Source organism: Vanessa cardui, chromosome 24 (assembly GCF_905220365.1).
Source record: "Vanessa cardui chromosome 24, ilVanCard2.1, whole genome shotgun sequence".
Lineage (NCBI taxonomy): Eukaryota > Metazoa > Arthropoda > Insecta > Lepidoptera > Nymphalidae > Vanessa > Vanessa cardui.
Genome location: NC_061146.1, coordinates 6,571,288 through 6,593,553, shown reverse-complemented (window position 1 = coordinate 6,593,553; position 22,266 = coordinate 6,571,288). Strand labels below are relative to the sequence as shown.

General features: G+C 37.1%; 1 protein-coding gene across 4 annotated transcripts in view; it reads left to right on the top strand.

Annotated features, from left to right (window-relative positions):
* LOC124539952 (guanine nucleotide-binding protein G(s) subunit alpha) overlaps positions 1–20,922 on the top strand; it is a 43,027-nt gene extending 22,105 nt beyond the window's left edge. For all 4 annotated transcript variants that reach the window (XM_047117314.1, XM_047117313.1, XM_047117316.1 and 1 more), the window contains exons 3-11: positions 11,201–11,324; positions 12,525–12,686; positions 14,770–14,853; positions 15,716–15,849; positions 16,598–16,726; positions 17,839–18,018; positions 19,351–19,549; positions 19,657–19,813; positions 20,822–20,922. In XM_047117314.1, coding sequence (XP_046973270.1) covers positions 11,220–11,324; positions 12,525–12,686; positions 14,770–14,853; positions 15,716–15,849; positions 16,598–16,726; positions 17,839–18,018; positions 19,351–19,549; positions 19,657–19,803 — 1,140 coding nt within the window. In that variant the 5' untranslated portion in view covers positions 11,201–11,219 and the 3' untranslated portion in view covers positions 19,804–19,813; positions 20,822–20,922. The remainder of the gene's footprint in view (positions 1–11,200; positions 11,325–12,524; positions 12,687–14,769; positions 14,854–15,715; positions 15,850–16,597; positions 16,727–17,838; positions 18,019–19,350; positions 19,550–19,656; positions 19,814–20,821) is intronic.
* Positions 20,923–22,266: the final 1,344 nt, after the last annotated feature.

Here is a 22,266-nt window from a genome sequence, read left to right as displayed (position 1 = left end):
CGTGCGCATGAATTTCAATAGCCATATGTGTATATTGCGTAACGAGCTCTCCTTCCCGCGGTTTTACTCGCTTTGAATATGGAAATCGAATCTTTGTCATAGTGTCAAAATGACCTAAGTACATTTCCTAGACGAATTTTAGGGACATTCTGTTGTGCTAAACGACGTAAGATAAACATTACGAATACTAACAAGTGAACGCAAAAAAGTCTTATCTATACTAATATTATGAATGGTTCAGCTCTGTCTGTTTGTAACTATGTAAGTTTGAACTCCGTCGAAGAATATAGGCCGATCAACCCCTAAAACGCGAGAAACTGTGTGCGCCAACTAGTGCTATAAAAAACCACCAAAATCTAAAGTTGTTTTTATTCTGACTAACAAAAATATCCCTTTATTACCAGACATAGAATTTAAAATTTATGTAACCCTAGGTTTCTTCATTAACAGGACTTAATGACAGCATTATCATGCAAGGACAAAGTTTTCGTTCCAATCATTGAAGGTTTAGGTAGACACTATTTTATTAGTTAAGTTTTCCCCCACAACGTACGTAAAGTAAATCCGTGTACTGGACAAGATACACCAATAGCACAGACAGAATATGACTGAAAATATGTTTGCTAGAGAAAAAGTAATCTGATAACATAACAGTAGCTTATACGTTATAAGAGTTGTAGCTGGTATTTTGATGCCTCAGTATATACAGCGTCTTGGGTTTTTGTTGATGTAAACGATTCTTTTTTTAAATAGTTACCGTATAAATCATGATATGGAATGGTGGCAAGAATGCTTGGAGCTTTTCCCCGTTGAAACGCAATTTCGATCCTCTGGGCAAAAAACGGACCAGCCCTCCTGTTACCAGGGAGGCAATAAGGCGACTGGTTATACTTTTAATAAAGGTTTTTGCTCTATTCCATGGTCCAAGAGATTCACTTGCGTTTGAGTCAAAGACATATGTAATAAGAGACGAAAAAAAATTAATTAAAAATTTGAAATAAGATTCTAATGGTTAGGTTATCATCACTACATAGTATAAAACAAAATCGCTTTCTCTGTTCCTATATCACTGTGTATGCTTAACTCTAAAACTATGCATCGATTTCAATGTGGTTTTTTTTTTAATACATAGTGATTCGAAACGAAGTTTTTTTATATTTACTTTCCTACTTTTTATACTTACATTGAAAATTTAGTAAAGAAACACTTATAATTTTAGAAGTTCTACTGTGGTGTCACATTGCAGCCGTGCGAAGCCGGGGCGCTTCGCTAGTTTTTAATGTACAAATCGAAACCATCGATATGTCGATCTGCTTAGACGAACTGGCCAGTAATACAATAGCTACTCATCTTAATCAACCAAAAAGAATTTATGTATACATATGTAATATTATGATTTATACGAATTTTAAAATTCGAATTCGATCTTTGAAAATTTTTATCATCTGTGGTTTAGCCTGAGCTTGAACGTCGATATATCAATTAGTCGGAAATAGCTTTGTGTGTTCATTAGGTCAAAGTCATGCCTGCCTCGATGTTCTAGTGGCTGGCTTATCAGCTTCGTGCATAGCGAGGTACGTTGTTTGAATACCGCGTCACTATGGGTTTGTCTGTCTATTTTTAGATGTTAGAAAGTTTGTTTTTATTTTCCCCTACCTCTGTTACCACGTAACCCTAATGTTGGTCGCGCATTTGATATAGTATATATACTCTATGTTAATAATTCGAACGAAACCTATCCACAATTATAGATGATTAAAAATATATATTTTTTTAATTGACAGTATATATCCGTAAAATTCGTATAATCGAGATATTTTGAAATTCAATGATATGACAGTTCAAAGGTATGTTAGTTAGTTTGTATATATTTGTGTAGTTTTAGTTATTTCACCGGAGCGAAGCCAGGCTTTTATCGTGTGACGAATATTTTTCGAGGAACGGAGCTAGCCCGAAGGAGACCTAACCTAACCCTCCGACTGCGTTCTGAGTCGAGGTGCAATCTCATAGGGGATACCCTCAGGACGAACGTTACTCGGGGTCTGAGAGGGCTCAAACTTCAAGGCCGAGTCTAGTACTCGCTCCGAAGCTGTGACGCTGTAAAGGCCATTAGGGCCAACAGCACAACTACACACACAGACACTAAAAAACCGACAAATGTTTACAAGATATGGATGTACATTACAATCGAAGAAGGAACTAAAATAACTAACCTTACATTGACGTATTCCATGCTATTTGCTATTAGTTGATCTATATTATTTACTCCTCTACTAGTTTCTGTTTAATATACATATATGTAATATATAGGTATATAAACTTTAATGAAAACAGTTACTTCGACATTCAACACGTCATTTATGCTTAAATCCATGAAGAATCATGATTATTCAAACTTTCAACCAAAGATATTCCTAACAATTAGCTTTTATTTATTGTATCGTAAGGTTCATCTAGATAATTAATATGAAACGTATGTTTGTATGTATGTTTGTTTTAATAAATAATCGACAAGCCATTTTAGAGTATATATGTGCTTATAGAATTCTTATTTTATATTATAACGGCCATAATAAATTTATTTATTTTCATTCCGTCACACGCCCGCTTCGTTGGGTGCAAGTTAAATATATACACATAGGTGTTATATAGATTAAGCGTTCGACTTGATTGATTTAATTAGTTAAGTTGAAAATATAGAATTATCTAATTTAATGAATGGTGAATATTGTTATAAAAAAATATCGCTGAGTTTCTTCTAGAACTCTTATTAATACGCGTTTTTCGTAAGCCTAGATTGCCCTGTTTATAGCACGAGAATCTCAGCCGAAGATTGCACATTTCAGACAAATATAAATAAATAAATATGAGACATCACATACATTCTTTGATTCCAATGTAAGTAGCTAAAGCACTTGTGTTATGGAAAATCAGAAGTAACGACGGCACCACAAACACCCAGACCCAAGACAACATAGAAAACTAATGATAATCTACATTGACTGTGTACCCATAAAAACCGGTGTACAGACCACTCGACCACGGAGGTCGTTAACAAAATAAGGACCATTAAGTTTCCATGTACTTGATATCTGCTTTTAATTCATCTCGTACTCTGCGGTGGAGGAAACTAACATGAGTCCGATGAGGTCCAAATCTTCTGGACTGGAGCAGAAGCGTATGCCAAGCAACAATTACAAGCCGATTTAGTTTGGGACTTTTCCTAAAGCCAAAGAATCCAGTGAGAATTGGCAGGACTGACTGATCTATACTTTACAGTTTGCAAGGCTTTGTATACCTTCTTTATTTATTTAGTATAACCAAGGCAACAGCGTCGTCTCATTAACCGTGGATAAGAACGATACGTTCGTGTCTCCTATAAATTTATAATCTTTAAATAACCTATTGTCTTTTTCTATTTATAATTAATTAATCATGTATGTCTGATTATAAAATGCAATGATTTGTCTAGACAATAGGTCTAGTTAAGCTTCTATTAATGGAAAATTTTATATATCATTGTGTTGTGTTTAAATATTTCAATAAAAAAACGAATATGAACTAAGTGGATGTTAGTTAAAATTTATTTTTTATATTGGCGTTACTTAATTTAATAGTCTGTATCGTTTTTAATGAACCTTTTGTTTACATGAAGTCTCCATGTTTCGGTTTACGTTGCCATTCTCAAAAAAGGGTAGCCATTACGACCAAATATAATAATTAGTACGTATTAAAACTAATATAGTAACGGGCTCTGACCCATCACTCATAACGTCCAATTGGCTGTCCCATTACACGATCATAATAAAATCAAAACAACTTAAAAGGCACAATTCGGAAACCAACCTATGGCAGATTTTGACAGTTAAAATGTTAATAAATAACCAAATGATGTCTCAACCATTATAACCGGTCACTCGGTTTCGTCCCAGTACGTCATGGCGTACAAAATAGCCATAAAAATATAAAGACATATTTAGTAATTCAAATAATTACTTGGTTGCTAGGGCTTTGTGCAAGCCAGACTGGGTAGGTACCGCCCACTCATGGGATATTTTACCCATACAGCAGTACTCAGTATTGTTGTGTTCCGGTTTGAAGGGTGATCCAGTAACTACAGCCATAGGACATAACATCCTAGTTCCTAAGGTCGGTGGAGCATTGGTGATGTAAAGATATATTTGGTGGAGATCACCACTTATCATTAGGTGGCACATTTGCTTGTTCAAAGAAAATAACTTTATTCAAGTAGGCTTTTACAAGCACTTTTGAATCGTCATTTTACAATTAAGTGAAGCTACCACCGGTTCGGAAAGTATATTCTACCGAGAAGAACCGGCAAGAAACTCAGTAGTTACTCTTTTTTAACATTTAAAAAATACAAAGTCATGTTAATTAAATACAATTATATAAATTAATATATCCTGCTTGGAAGTCAACAGGTTCGTCAAACTATACCATAAAAAATAAATAAATAACAAAAGGTCTTTATCCAATGAACAATACGTTGAATTCGTAAGAATATTTTTAGAAGACATACCCCTTTTATCTGAACACTATTTTCAGGATTAAATGAACAATTCGTTAATCAATATCTAACATATTCGTGGACATAGTCGTACTGTTCAAAGCGAATATAGTCGTTTGTATGTGTATGTATGTATACACACGTAAACGTGTCCGCGTGTGTGTCTGTGTGTACATTTAGCAGACGAGAGACATCGAAACAAAACGTTATTCGAGCACAGGGACTGTCCAAAAGCAAGATCGAATTAGCTACCGAAATCGCTTTGCATACAACAAAAGGCGTTCATAATGAGTCCATTAGCATATTTGCAGCATTACGATGCGTGAGCGATTGCCTGAATCGCCCTATTACTCGGAGAGCCGGTCGCGTTTTATGCTTCTTTATATAAATACATGTGTATGTATGTCGTAGCCCTTATTGCTACTCAATAGTTTTTTTCAATGGTTTTTTTTAATAGTTCAAAACTCCAGCCTTCAATGCCGTTAGGTGTTACGGAGGTCTCGTTCTTGTTATCTAATTTTATCTAGTGTTATGAGAAGCGATTTGTTTTGTTAATCGATTAAAAAGAAGTTGTGTCTATGGTTGTTTGTTTCTAATTACCTTTTTGATTGATTTTGATTTTTTCGATTGATTTTGATGAAAACAAATGTCGAATTGTTGTATCAATTGTTAAACTATTTTAACCCACACGTAGCCCAATGGATATTGAGGGTTTTGGTGTGCCAGTTTCATTATAAATAAAAGTATCATAGTAAGTCGTATTGTTGGTGGTGCATTGACAGAATATGTAACTAATAACTTTATATGACATATTCAATACTTAACAAATTTAAGAAAATTTAAAATAATTTCTTACACTCTTTCGATTACCTCTGGTAACCAATACTACCAACCGTAAGCGTAATAAATCGTTTCTTGATCATCGTAATAGGACATAAATAGATGTTTAGATCGAAAAACTTTTATAAACATTAAGTAACACAGACATTACTTGAATATAAAAGCGCGTTTGATATGTTACGTATTCACACAGCACGTATACGCTTTCAAAGTAAATCTCAATAACTTAAGTTAGATCGATGGGCCGGTAAAGGAAAAACGGCATCGATTAAATTCTGACTCGAAGTGATGTGACGTCACACTAGTGGCTAACATCACGCTTAGTTGGAGGGAAATATATTAATATACGAAATGCCTTGAAATATACTTTAACATTTTTTATTTAAACATTAACATCCCAATGCCTAAATGGGTAAAGGTTGAAAGTTTTGGAGCTTAGTCCAATAAACATGAGATTTTTTTTTTTATTTTCGTAGTTTTCAAAAACAAGATTAATTATAACCCCTTATTTTATGTTAAGGAAAATCTTTTTGAGTAGTTATTTTTCCTCGAAATAGAATCTTGATAAGTCGAACTTTAGGAGACCTAAAACATCGAGGCTTTATTTTGGTTTAGATTATAATAATAATAATAATAATAATAATCATTTATTTCAGGCTACGCCCATATAGTGTTAGTAACAATGTTCTTAAAACTAGTGTTAGTAGAGAATTACATCACAGTTACATTTATTTATTTTTAATATTCAATATGGATTTTAATCCAATGACGCAGCATTGGACACTCCCATCTATCAGCGAATACACTCAGAATATTATTGTTGCTGCCGCGGACACGCGAAAGCAACGACGCGCACCTCTTACGCATTATGGCTTTAAAGCCATCAATGCGCCATTCCGCGAACATGTTGGAAGCACTGTAGCGCCACGGCAGCCCCAACAACATCCTGAGCGCGTTGTTATACTGTACACGAAGGTCGCTATATGCCCGCATGCCATACCTGACCCACAGGCTACATGTGTAAAAAGACTGACAATATGCCTTGAATAAAGTCACTTTGACAGCCTCCGTACATCGAGCAAACCTGCGAGCCAGCATATTACAGCGAACCGATAGCGACCTTCGCTCCCTATCTATGTCAGCATTGTCTCTTAAATCCTGGGTTACCCAGTGACCCAGGTACTTAAAGCTGGTCACCCTACGTAGGGGTGATCCACAGAGGGATATCGTAGGTATAGTGCAGTACCCTTTGGCACCTGATTTAAAAACCAAAACTTCGCTTTTTTTGGCATTGTACTTGAGTCCATGGGCTTCCGCATAGAGTTCACACATTTTCAATAGCTGCCTAATGGCACCGATCGATGGGCTCAGCAACACCATGTCATCCGCGTAGCTGATGTTGTTAACGCACACTCCGTCAATATGACATCCAACACTACTTTTACTAAGCCCATCGATCAGCTGATTCATGTAAAGGTTAAAAAGCCGAGGTGAGCTTAAGCCTCCCTGCCTCACCCCGCACTCCAACCGGTATACATCGGAAAATGATTCCTCCCACTTCACACTGTTATGTTGATGATTATACCAATAACCAAAAATTCGTATTAAGTCAGCCGGTAAACTGGTTTCTCTATGCAGCTTTTGCCATAGGACATTATAATTAACCAAATCAAAGGCTTTGGACAAATCCAGAAAACAGGCAAAGACAGGCGTCTTTCTATCCGTATAATACTGGACAGTCTGTTTGAGACATAATATTGCACTCTCCGTTGATAGTCCCGGCTTAAAACCAAATTGATTATCGTGAATCTCAGTATGTTTCATAAGTTGTTTATCAAGCAGACTGTCCAGCACCTTGGCTACAATAGTCGCCAGCGATATTGGCCTGTAATTGGAAATGTCCGAAACATCCCCAGTTTTGTTTTTGACTATTGGTATAACCATCGTGTACATGAGGTCATCTGGCAAATAGCAGTGACTCAAGCAAAGGTTGAAAAACATAGCCAACACCCGCGGTAGATGTATACCTGCGTATTTTAAGTGCTCGATGCTAAGACCATCATGGCCAGGTGACTTACCTCTTTTCATTTTCGATATTACTGTCGCAATCTCCTTTTCGGTGAATTTGACGGTACTGTCACCTAACACAGCCCCTGCATCAAACAACTGAGCCGATTTCCCGAGGGGTGAGTCGACTTTAAAATGTCGTTTAAATATATTGGCTATGTTTATTGAACCTGAGACTCCCGCTACGCTCACAGGGCGGCTCAACTTTGGACTAAGGCTGTTCGTGGACTTCCAAAATGATCTAAACTCTTTATTTGAGTGATTCTTGGCTAGTATATCCATTTTTATTTGTTGTTCATTGTCTTTACAATATTTAAGTTGGTTCTTAAAATTATTTCGATATTTACACATGTTCTCATATGTATATCCGCTTTTAGGTTTATTATATAACAGCCACATCTGATACCATAGTCGAGCCTCCTCATGAGCGCCACGTACATATTTATTCCAGCCTGGCACATGCTTTCTTTTATTCAGTGTTTTCGTACAACCGACATAGGTAATCTTAGCACCTTCTGTAAATATATTAATCAAATTGGCATACATCTGGCTCAATAGTGCGCAATGGGAGGCATCAGAACATGCACTAAGTTCACACTTACTAATTTCTATAGGAAAGTTCAAACTTTCTAATTTACAATGACAATAGTTCGTATATTCAATAATTTTATTACTATTTCTGTCACCCCAAATAACTTTATTATATTTGTAAGTTATCGACCTCAATCTGGGCGTAATTAAGTTTAAATTACATTCTATAGTTACAGGAATGTGATCAGACGCATACACATCATACATTACTGACGCTTTTACAATTAATTGTCTCGCCGCACTACTCACCACACAATGGTCTAACCAGCGAAGAGCACCGTTTGCAGTACTACTAAAAGTATACGTATCCCGTGGCAATAACTCGATGTCTACACATGACCAATGTTGCTCGGCACACACAGATAATAGCTCACTTGCAAAGCGTTCACCGGGATGTGCATTGAAATCGCCCAGTATGAACACAGATTCCGTACCAACATTTTCACATATAGCTATTATTTCACTAAGACAACAACTAAATTCACTTAAATTGTCCACAGAGTCCGTAGGCATATACACGGAGAAAACTAATAGCGAACGATCCAGATATTCAATTTTGATAGCAACTAAGCGATCACTGTTACAAGGTACGACTGTAACCGTTTGAAATACACTCTTCCGCCACAGTAGCGCCACTCCGCCGTACGGCCTACCGACTAAGCACCCCGCAGACGTGTCGACGGCTGACTTGCCCGTATATGCAAAGTCAGTATGCAGGCTCCCTAAGTAAGACACATCATGGGGAAGTAGCCAAGTTTCTTGTAAAGCCATTACATCACATTCATCACATAATTTCTGCACGCAGCCAGCTGAACGAACAATATTTTTACAATTAAATGTTGTTATTTTCACATTCCTAGTCAGTGTATCCATCATGAGCGTGTTTTATTTGTAACTTCACTCCCATCCGGGTGTCTATTCTTGTTTTGAAATTAATAAACCGCCTGAAAGTAATTCCTTCAGGCCATAGATTATCATCCAAGAAGGTGGATATTTTATCCTTCGGTACAAATAATTTAAAAGCATTGTATGGCCTTTCATTTTTCATAATAATTTTCTCAAGAGTAACTTCTATATTGGACTTCATTTTGACATACTCACTAATATCAGCCTCAGTGGTCTCTTTATTTACATGGGATATAAATAAAGGAATTTTTAATTCAGCAGCTTTAAACTTTCCCTCGGCATTAGATATGGCTTTACCCGTCATACCAGTAAAGCGTTTTTTATTGTTTCTCCTTTGAACCAAAGTCCAGCCATCCTCTTTCTTGTTTTCATTCATTATTCTTCCGTTGTTTACGATTTGCGCCAGAGACCGTTTATTAGAATCATCGATGCGTCTAGTTGCAGTGCACTCAATGACCGCGGAGTTGCGAGGTGCGAGAGGTGTGGCCTGAGGTTGAATCACAGACCCGTTATGTGTGCGAGTGAGTGCGATGCACGACGGCATATTGCTCATTCGCTCAGGCGTTGTCATCGTACAGCTGGGACTCGGTTGACTCTGCGACCTATCACCTGATTCATTCATTTCGATATACCCTCCTTTAAGATTCAAACTTTTTAACGGAGTTTTTAACTGTTTATTGTTTGTCTTAATATCCTCAAATTCAAGTTTTGTCACGTAATTGGCTTTTATTTCGGTGACGTCTGCCCTTAAAACTAACAAATCCTTTAATAATTTGGTCACATCTACATGATCAAAGCAAATCGGAGGCAATTTATGTAAATCATAAGCCACAAATAATGGTATTTGCTCAGGGTCTGTCATTTTAAAAACAGAAATCATGTCTTCCAAGTCTTTTTGCTTTTTATTCTTTCGCCTTGACACTAACTTTTGCGTAGTCTTCGTAGAAACAAAGAGTAATTTCTTTGCTTCATCAATTTCCTCCTCTGAAAAGGCCGATGCACATATTCTAATCAAGCTTTCATTATCCACAACGTCATGACGATTTCGTATGAAAGCTAACACTTCAGAAATAACAATATTACAGCTTGTACACTTAATTGTTTTCACATTTGTCACCGACATTTTTTTTTTTTTTTACTACTAGTCCGCGACCGCTTGCGATGCGCGCGCGCCACAGACTATTATATCCTGCCTAATTTTCTTTTATATTTACGATGTACACACACTTGTAAAACGTACTTCTAAGTAGTAATATGTATGTGTAATATTCATAAGGTCATACCATTTCTTTGAGCCGTAGAGATTATTAATTTATATCATCGAATTAAAGGGTTAGCACTTGTTGTCGTGTTCTAAAGGACGATTTATTAATATGACCGTATTGAAATAGTGACTGTTTTTGCCTGTAGGTATTGAGTCTCGACGGTAAAAGAACAAGGTTTTTTAGGATTTCAACTGCCAACGTTCAAATGTGCTAGCTATATTAGTCCTTTACATGAGTAGAATAAGGGAATAAAACGTTTATATTGAAAGATAAACATATTCATTCATCTAATATATTTATTAGGATATTGAATAGTTAAAGGAATAAAAAAGAATACGAAAAATTTATAAATGAGAATTTCGACGAGCTCCTAGCCTACAAATAACATGTCGAGCTCAATGGCACGGGCAGACGGATGAGGTCGTACATGGATCTTCATAACCTCCATGGTATTTGACGGCGCAGTTACGACTGTTTGAAAACGAAAGTTATTTATTATTACATTGTATGAAGATAAGAAGTTATCTATAGACAGTTCATGTTGAATTAAATTAAAACGTTTTCTTTGTAAGAAAGAGATTGATAATTTATATATAACCTATTTGGTTGTAAAATTAGCCCACTGTTGAATCTATTTTTAAGGCGTTGATCTAAAAGTGTCTATTATAAAATATATTATTTCTATATCTTATCGTAAGAATATGAGAATAAGTTTTTTTTGAGACACAAATATTTTACAATACAAAAGAATACATATCTAAAAAAATAATGAAATCGTACCCCAAATATGTGTACGATTCAGCTTTATAGTTGTCTTCCGAAACCCACTTTTGATTTTCAATGATACCCTTTGTTCTTGTGACTCTCTGTGCCAATGTATCTGCATTACGCCAGATAAATAAATATAAAATAATCATTATAATATTTAAAGAACAAATAAATAAGAAATGAGGTTAGACATATAGTTATTTAAAACTAAACAAAGATTTTTATCTCATTCCAGGTGGGCGGCGTGGTCTGCCATGGGTTGCTTCGGGTCGCCGGGCGCCAAGAGTGGCGAGGATGACGCCAAATCACAGAAGCGGCGCAGTGACGCAATTACCCGCCAACTGCAAAAAGATAAGCAGGTGAGAGACGTTCTGACGAGTTTATGATATACGTAGCGTATTATCGACTTCGCTAACATCAGTTCTGTAACATACTAGCGACCCGCTCGGCTTCGTACGGGTGCAATGCTGATACTGAATATACTGATATAAGTAAATAAGCAATACCATAGAATTATGGTTTTATTACGAATATAATTAGACACATTTGAAAAGACATTACATGTCATTCTTCTGCATATACCACAGAATGTTTCTTGTTTATTTACTACATAGACCATGTAACTGAATTGGACCAGTAAATCTCGTACGGTTTTTCTGTTAAGAAATTATCAGCTACCATCTGGATTTGGAGGTTGGCACTGTTACTTGGCTGTGTCGGTTAACTCCCGACGTTGTCGAATGGTCACACACAGGAGGCACTTTTGGGACGTTTAATTAACATAAGAAATAATACACTTAACTTTGTTAAATGACTTTTCAAAAGCGCTTGTAACCGTCAAAATGAATAAAGTGTATTTTGTGATCTTGATTGATTGGATATTCTCTATCGAAAAATTCTCAGTATCAGCGTAGAGTGTAGACGTTGGAAGCGTATATATCCCTGAGCTTCGGAAAGCCCGTAAAGTCGTATGTCCTGTGACTAAATTCTTTCGGGTCCTTACCTGTATTTGTCAACCATACTGGTGTACTTCATGTCCTGCATAGTTGCTATTATCATCATCATAACATCTGACTTTTGAGTACAAGATCTCTGACACAATCGAGTTGATCAGGGAAATCAACTAATATACCCTTAAAAATCTATGTTTGTGAATAAACTGGTGATGTATCTACTTGGTGGTAGGGCTTTGTGCAAGCCCGTCTTGGTAGGTACCACCCACTCATCAGTTATTCTACCGCCAAACAACAGTACTCAGTATTGTTGTGTTCCGGTCTGAAGGGTGAGTGAGCCAGTGTAACTACAGGCACAAGGGACATAACATCTTAGTTCCCAAGGTTGGTGGCACATTGACGATGTAAGGAATAGTTAATAATTCTTACAGCGTTAATGTCTATGGGCGATGGTGACCACTTACCATCTGGCGGCCCATATGCTCGTCCGCCAACCTATACCATAAAAAAAAAAAATGTATATCTTGCATACCTCTACTTACGTAAAAATCATATTGGAACACTTAATTGTGTCTCGTAGTAAACAAAATAAATGTAATGTTTCAGCTATATCGTGCGACGCATCGTCTGCTACTGCTCGGCGCCGGCGAGTCGGGGAAGTCGACGATCGTCAAGCAGATGCGGATCCTTCACGTGAACGGGTTCTCAGACAAGGAGCGCCGCGAGAAGATCGAGGACATCAAGAAGAATATACGAGACGCGATACTTGTGAGTACATGACGTTTGCAGCGGCGAAATAAAACTAGATATAACGGATTTAAAGTAAAGTAAAGTAAAGTAACAGCCTGTACATTTCCCACTGCTGAGATAAGGCCTCCTCTGCCATTAAGGAGAGGGTTTGGAACATATTCCACCACGCTGTTCCAATGCGAGTTGCGGAAATTAGACACATGCAGGTTTCCTCACGATGTTTTCCTTCACCGCCGAGCACGAGATGAATTATTAACACAATTAAGCACATATATATAGTGGTGCTTGCCTGGGTTTGAACCAGAAATCATCGGTTAAGATGCACGCGTTCTAACCACTGGGCCATCTCAGCTCATAACGGATTTGAATCGCGTATATTAATTATTTTTAACATCCCGACGTTTCGTGCACTTTACAGCGTTCGTAGTCACGGGTAGACTAAGGTGACATTTGTCTATATGAAGAACAAAGGAAATATTATTTACAACTACCGTCAACTCGTTTTTCAAATCCGTTATAGCTAGTTTTATTTCAATGTGTAATCGCGAAAATTTAAGATAACATTATGTTTGCAGCAGCGTTGCCAATGTGCGGGGAATACCCCAAATTTCGGGGAATTGCAAGTCGATCGGGGATGAGTGTGGGGATTGTCGTATGTGGGGAAAATGAGGGGAATTTATAGTTATGCGTTTTTATAGCAAAACGATCGGTAATTGATTGTTTACCCGTTTTGTAGTTAGGACAAAAATTGAAATCGTAGTCGATTATTAGTTAGTAAGTAAAAACACATTATACATAGACATTAACCATGACTACGCTGATTCAACAAGAAAAAAAATAATAATCGAATTATCGACGGATATAATAATCGACGAATTTACCTCGAAAATTTGATTTTATTGTTAGGAAATGAAAAACAAACATACAATGATTTATGTTAGTATTATAGTATATAGGTATGAACATAACATGATTTAAGTCCATTATTTCTGTGTGAGGAATTGAGACATTTCCTTTCCCCAATTTGGGGAATTTCGCTAAGATTTTTGGGGAATTAGGTGAATACGTATCGGCAACCCTAGTTTGCAGTTTGCCTTTAGACATAAATAAGATACAGCGGAGAAACTTTTTTATCTCGTTGAAGGCTATTTGACAATGCGAAAAATAAATTGTGAATTATTGTAATCAGTGTAAATTATGAGTTTAAAAATGGTTATTTGCTAACAAAAGTTAAAAATAATACTTAATTTATTCAAAAATCTATAAATAAAAATGTATTTTTTCAAACGTTTGTCACGTGACACAAAACGCTCCGGATTGGTCGGGCTTATGATGAAGTCACTTTCTTGTAAACTTTGCTTTTCTACTATATGTAGCACAGATTAAAATAGAGGAAAGTGACGTCACCGACCCCATTGCAGCGCCATATTGTCCAAGTTGCGTTTTTGCGCGTTATTTAAATATGGAATTTTTAATATGATATTTGTCGGCAAATATGTACTAGAAATAAAAAAATCAACTTTTACTGGGTTCCTTAACTTCTACTAAATAATATGAAATGTATTTTAAAAACCAGTCAAATAGCCTATTATTGAGTTTATGTTTGATAGCACACATTGACAGCCAAACGATCGCCCCCTGGCTATTTATATGCATATACAATGTGTATCTAATTAATATGACAAAAAAGACCCGCTGAGTTTCTTTCGCCGTTTTTTCTCAGGTCAGGGTGTTCCTTTTTCCGAACAGGTGGTAGTGTTTAATTTGACCATCAAAGACCAGAAATTGTAATGCTTCTACATTGAAAAAAGTTATTTTAGTTTAAAAAGTGTATGAACGAACTGGGTTGTATGAGTTGGGAGGGGGGCATGAAGTGTTCATTTTTCATCTCGCTGGAAAAACGTTTGAATGAACTGAGTTGTACGTATTGGGGGGGGGGGGGGGAGCTCATTAGTGAATAAAGGAAGAAACGTCGACACTTCCTTCTCTTCAAGATTTCCCTTTATCGCTTAAAGCATCCTGACTCTATATGATCCAATTTTCTTAATATTGAATTTAATCGATAGTGTTTTTTGATTATATGGGTTATTTGTTCTTCCAGACAATTACTGGTGCGATGAGTACCCTGACTCCGCCCATCCCTCTCGAGAAACCGGAGAACAAGGCGCGCGTCGATTATATACAGGTACGAAACGTCTCCACGCTATCTACATCTGTCTGTTGATCTTTCACGGACGAATTACTGAAGCGAATTTGATGAAATTTTGCATGAACCAAGCTTCCAACAAGGAAGAACACAAAACAGCCATTTTTTATCTGTAACACTTGGCTATCAGTCCTTAAAATGCGAGTGAGGCCGCTTGCGACAGCTAATATGTTATAAGTTCGTAAGGAATACCAAAAAAATATTTTCAGATTCGTTCTGATTTAATGACCTAGAAATGAAGAGTTAAATAAATATTAGATTAATACTTTGTTAATTTGTATACAGTAATAACTTGTAAATTATTACACTGCTAGCTTTAAGGCTTTGATAAAACTGTTTGGAGTTTATGCCACCACGTTCCTTTGCGTGTTGGTCGCCTTATAATGTCTTCATTATAAACACGAATTACAACAAACAACAACAACAACAGCCTGTAAATTCCCACTGCTGGGCTAAAGGCCTCCTCTCCCTTTGAGGAGAAGGTTTTGGAAATTATTTCACCACGCTGTTCCAACGCGGGTTGGTGGAATACACATGTGGCAGAATTTCTATGAAATTTGTCACATGCAGGTTTCCTCACAATGTTTTCCTTCACCGCTGAGCACGAGATGAATTATAAAGACAAATTAAGCACATGAATCAGCGGTGCTTGCCTGGGTTTGAACCCGCAATCATCGGTTAAGATGCACGCGTTCTAACCACTGGGCCATCTCGACTCTTAACTTAAGAGAATTAAGCATATGAAAATTCAATAGTGCTTGCTCGTTCTATCCCCTGGGCCATCACAATTCAATTAATTTGTACTATATGTAATAGATATAATGGTGTAATCTCGTTATAGGACGTGGCGTCCCAGCCGGATTTCGACTACCCGTCAGAGTTCTACGAGCACACGGAGGAACTGTGGAAGGACCACGGCGTGCAGCGCACCTACGAGCGTAGCAATGAGTACCAGCTCATCGACTGTGCCAAGTAGTGAGTAGACACGACCCTAACGTCATAAACCATATCCACTAGGCCAAAATGCTATCGGAAAATCATCCCTTTGTGCCAAGCTGTATGTAAAAACTTACCTTAATGTCATGATTATAAGGTCCAAATTACATTGCCAATTATCCAAGTGCGAAGTCGTGTGTAAAAATAACCTTAAGATATGCACTTGGTCCTAAATCCCCAAATATGGTAACAGAAAGTTATCCTACAGATTGTGCCAAGTCATGTTTAAAAACTTACCTTAATGTCATGATTATAAGGTACAAATTACATTGCTAATTATCCAAGTGCGAAGTCGTGTGTAAAAATAACCTTAAGATATGCACTTGGTCCTAAATCCCCAAATATGGTAACAGAAAGTTATCCTACAGATTGTGCCAAGTCATGTTTAAAAACTTACCTTAATGTCATGATTATAAGGTACAAATTACATTGCTAATTATCCAAGTGCCAAGTAGTGTGTAAAAATAACCTTAAGATATGCACTTGGTCCTAAATCCCCAAATATTGTAACAGAAAGTTATCCTACAGATTGTGCCAAGTCATGTTTAAAAACTTACCTTAATGTCATGATTATAAGGTCCAAATTACATTGCCAATTATCCAAGTGCCAAGTAGTGTGTAAAAACAACCTTAAGATCATATGCACCTTTTAACTGAAACGTAATAATAATAACTTCGAGAATATTATATTATATATGTTGATATGACCATGTGCCCCCCCCCGCAGCTTCCTGGACCAGGTGCACATCATAAAGCGCGCCGACTACACGCCCACGGAGCAGGACATCCTGCGCTGCCGAGTTCTCACCTCGGGCATCTTCGAGACGCAGTTCGTCGTCGACAAAGTCAATTTCCAGTGAGTCAACTACCCGCCCTCGCCCTACCTCACATGCTCTATGACCATATACGACATGGATCTGATGATTAGAGTTGAAATTAATAGGTAGAGCTTTGTGTGTTTTACTATGTTAGGTCTTCAAGTAGTTAAACACATATATAATGTATTAAAACAAAAAAAAACAGATTATATTCATTGACACAACTTTATAAGTCCAACAAGCGAATGGCCTCGCACGGGTACTTGATATGTATCGTTGTATCATGACCAAATTACATAAAATCATTATAAATTGTAATCTGTGTGTTACTATGACGTATAACCTATATTACTGTTAAATTTCATCTAAATCAATAGGTTTTTCGTGAAAAATTAACAAATGTATGTACATACAACTATCCAAACAAACTTTCGCATTTATAATATGATACAGACAAATAAATCTAGCAATTATAATAATCAATTATCTAGCCATTATCGCCGTCTTTCAATTCCTGAAATTCGGTCTCCGTAGGTTTTGCTGCTAATGGAAGGATTTAAATTCGTAGAATACATATTATTAACCCACATACTTTTTGAACTAAAAGTTTTTATTTAAAGTTACATAATAGTCTGTAAGTGTACCACTGCTGAGGATTCCTCTACCATTTGAGGGGAAAGGTTTAGAGCTTATTCCACGCTGCTCCAAAGCAATTTGGTGGATTCGTTTTAATTTGGTATGATAATATTTTAGGATTATTTTCATATATAAGTATAGTACGACACAAATTAGATGTAGCATCGGAAAATGGAATGGAATGAAAATAAAACCGATTACTGCCGATTTACACAACCAATAGAAATAGCTCCCTATCGCGCCATTCGACGCTATTCGTCAAGTGCATGTAAATCGACGCGTCAAATTGACGAATATATTAGGTCATATGATATTACAAGTTATTACATTTGTACAAAGACCATATTCGCATGAGAAATAAATATTGATAAATAATTTGGTATAGCGTACTCAATTCGGATGTGATCGGTTTTACGAATTTTGCCGATGCGACATCTAAGTTGTGTCGTACTATACATGCATAGTTTGATGATACCATCGTGTATAATGTATCATGTAATATTCTCCCTTCCAGTATGTTTGACGTGGGCGGTCAGCGGGACGAGCGTCGCAAGTGGATCCAGTGCTTCAACGACGTGACCGCCATCATCTTCGTGACGGCTTGCTCGTCCTACAACATGGTGCTGCGTGAGGACCCCACTCAGAACCGGCTCAGAGAGTCACTCGACCTCTTCAAGAGCATATGGAATAATAGGTAAAAAAAATACTGTTTTCTTTCATAAATAGCAATATAACTACAGGCACAAGGGACATAACATCTTAGTTCCCAAGGTTAGTGGCGCAGTGACGATGTAAGGAATAGTTAATATTTCTCACAGCGTCATTGTCTATGGGTGATGGTGACCACTTACCATCAGGTGGCCCATATGCTCGTCCGCCAACCTATACCATAAAAAAAAAATAAGCACATTATTCGATACAAGATTTTTATAGATGATAAAAAAGCGTGGAGTTAACCTGTTGAATTCCAAGCAGGATATATTAATTTAAATAATTGTATTTAACTATCATGACTTTGTATTTTTTAAATGTTAAAAAAGAGTAACTGAGTTTCTTGCCGGTTCTTCTCGGTAGAATCTACTTTTCGGAACGGTGGGAGCTTCACTTAATTGTAAAATGACTGATGATTCAAAAGTGCTTGGAAAATCCTACTTGAATAAGGTTTATTTTGATTTGAATAAACTTTTTAGTTAACACTATAGCTCGTCATGCTACTTAAAAAAAAAACAGCTGACAAACGGACGAAAAAAGTAACCCTTCTATATTTTTGTCTTCTATTCATTATTGTCCTACAACAATTTTGTCCCGTTAGAGAGTTATTTATAAAGGTTGTGAAGTAGATTAATCAAAGGCAGTATAACTAATTACAATTATGAAAAAAAAAAATGAAAATGAAAAATGAAAAAATGTTTATTACCTAAAAACAACATTATACAATGAAATGTCCGGTGGTACCCACACTAGGTATTCCTGTGTCGTGGGTACCTATTGATAGTTTTACAGTACATGTTTATTGTTGTCGCTCGGCTTAGAATATAAATTATATAATTGTTTAACATACATTGCATAATTTAAGTAGGATTAACTTACAGATGGTCTTATGTTAATGAATAGGTACTATATTAAGCCCAAGAAAAGTTTTTCGGTGGTATCATAGGTCAATGAGGAGAGCCAAGAAATAATTTTTGTTTTGGCTCGTTTAACAGAGCAATGTTTAATGACAACGATACATTTATATACAAACATGATTATAATAATAATAATAATAATCTTTATTGACTCCAAGAAATGTACATTAGTCTTAACCTATAATACCTAATTTTACATGATTTTATGTTGACATTGAGGTTAGTAAACACTAGCGTTTAAACTAGGCCGAGCCTGTATCTTAAACGCTAGACTCTTCCGATGTCACTATTACATCTTATTTCTTAAAATAAACTACAAAAGTAATTAGTGAATGAGGGTAAAAGTTAAAACTCTATACAATGATTCAGCTGACAATCGTTCGCGTGTCGCTTGGCAGGTGGCTGCGCACGATATCGGTGATCCTGTTCCTGAACAAGCAGGATCTGCTCGCGGAGAAGGTGCTCGCCGGCAAGTCGCGTCTCGAGGAGTACTTCGCGGAGTTCGCGCGCTACCAGACGCCGCCCGACGCCTGCCCCGACGCGCGCGACCACCCCGAGGTCGCGCGCGCCAAGTACTTCATACGCGACGAGTTCCTCGTGAGTAGCGCCCCCCCCCACGCGTGACGTCACGCACGCACGTCGTGACGTCACGCACGCTCGTCACGCACGCACGTCGTGACGTCACGCACGCGCCCGTGTTGCAGCGCATCAGCACGGCGAGCGGCGACGGCAAGCACTACTGCTACCCGCACTTCACGTGCGCGGTGGACACGGAGAACATCAAGCGCGTGTTCAACGACTGCCGCGACATCATCCAGCGCATGCACCTGCGCCAGTACGAGCTGCTCTAACGTGACACCGGTCGGTAACCCACACACCCCACCCACCCACTACTTACGACTTCTAGTTCTATTTTGTTCGTAATAGTAATGACCTTAACATTTGCCATTTGTCCGTCACAGATAATATAATACATTTGTAGACATATAAAGGTAACATAAAGACAGATTGATTAATGTTGAATAAAAAAATTGAAGTTTTCTTTCTTAAGTTGCGATAGCGAATTTAGTGGTTTTGGTAATTGCACTTTAGTGTTAATTTCTTCTTTAAAATATTTTTTTATAAAGCGTAATTTAACTATTGCGGTATCTCTAAAATAGTTATCATAATAAAGAAACGAATAATTTTACTTACTATCGATTTCGCTACAATAACTGATACAAAAACCTCGTAAGGACTTTTTTTTCAAAAAGGATCAAATAACCAACAGAAAGATATATGGATGATTTGTTTAAAGATATATGATGATTAATTTATTACATACACTAACCATTTAAAGCAATTAAGTTAGACGAGATACGACAGACGTTCTGCGGAGGCGAGGAGTGCGTTCTCCGCTGATGCAGATATCATTCCTACTTTTGTTTAAGTCAAATGGAAAAAGTAATAGTATGGAAAGATTCATACGCCCGATTGAAGGAAGATTAGTAACGAGTGTTTTATAATGAATATTGATTGACATCAAAATGAGTATACAACAACAGCCTGTAAATTCCCACTGCTGGGCTAAAGGCCTCCTCTCCCTTTGAGGAGAAGGTTTGGAACATATTCCACCACTCTGTTCCAATGCGGGTTGGTGGAATACACATGTGGCAGAATTTCTATGAAATTTGTCACATGCAGGTTCCCTCACGATGTTTTCCTTCACCGCCGAGCACGAGATGAATTATAAAGACAAATTAAGCACAGGAATCAGCGGTGCTTGCCTGGGTTTGAACCCGCAATCATCGGTTAAGATGCACGCGTTCTAACCACTGGGCCATCTCGACTCAAAATGAGTATAATGGATGTTTATTTTTAAATTTTCAGAAGATAAAAGAAAAGAGCGATGCGCGCCGACACTGGCTTGACAGTCGGCGACACAGCAGACCCCGCCCCGCCACGCGACACCGCAGCCCCCCCCCCCCCCCCCCCCCCCGGCACTTGGCGATAACGTTACATTTGTCGTACGTAGTAAGTACTCGCAGCCCTCACTCGCGTCTAGTCTCTTGTAATTGACCATATCTATATGCAGCCCCTTCCAATCGAACTTACTACAAGCTATATACAGGTAGATAAGACACGGCCTTTTACAAAAAATCATCTTAATAGAACACCCTGTGTTATCTATCTTACATATGGCCATGTACGCACGACAAATCGAAATATTATGTCAATTGCCTAAAATTTTGGTTATCGTATTGTAAGTTGTGAAGTCGATATGACGTAAAGAGTTATTTTTGATCGAACAGCGTGAAGTGGCGTTATAGTCGCATTATTTCTAATTATAAATAATTTGGTGATTATTTCGTGTAGCAATATAGCACGTATATTTTGTAACCGAATAGAAAAAAAAAATAAACAAATGCACAATACCATGAAAGAATACGTATTTAATACAATTACGATGTATGTAAAACTTTTATTCTACATTTTTATACATGCCGGTAACTATAATAGAATTATTTAATAATATATATGTTCAGTCGCGTGGCCAGTGTACCATTTGCTAGTGTTAACGAACTCGACCGCCGGGAGGCCAGTGTCACTGTGATTTCCTTTCGCATGGTGTTTCCGAACGTTCAGCACGCTGGCAACTTCGATTTTCAAAAATGGAATACATCGGCTCGATGTGTAAGGCAGTTTTAGTTAGCACCTCCGTCTCGCAAATAAAAAAAAAAAGTAATGTATAGTTTACGTCAAAAATATATTTACTATTTAGTCTGTACCACAAAAAAAGGCGCGAAAGTCAATTTTTTATTCGACATTTTGTAATGAATAGTCGCACCGTTATAGTGTAAACATTTTATAAATTTGCGGATTATAAGGTATCGTGTTACAAACTTGTACCTATATGTGTAAAGATATTTTATGATTTATATTTCGGAAGTAACACCAAAGAGAAAATTAAAAAGAGTTCATACCATTAATTATATTTGTATTTAGAAAAGCAATGAAGCGGTTGGCGAGCGTTAGAATGCCATTTTATATTAAGGATCATTGTGTAAAGCGATTTTAACCGGAGGCTAGATTTAGTATTCATACGGAAAAAGCACAGTTTTGCTTTTACTAAACAGTATAGTAATATTTTGTTTTACTTCTTGTTGACAGTTAACGTTTTTTTTTTTATTTGTTTTATCGTTGACATTGAAATATATCTTGACATTTAATTTTGGAACTGAAAATACGTACCATAGACATTAGTTTGCACATGCGTTTATATAAAAAAAAAAAAGAAAAAGTGGTACCCAAGTGTAGACCAAATTTTATTTCGT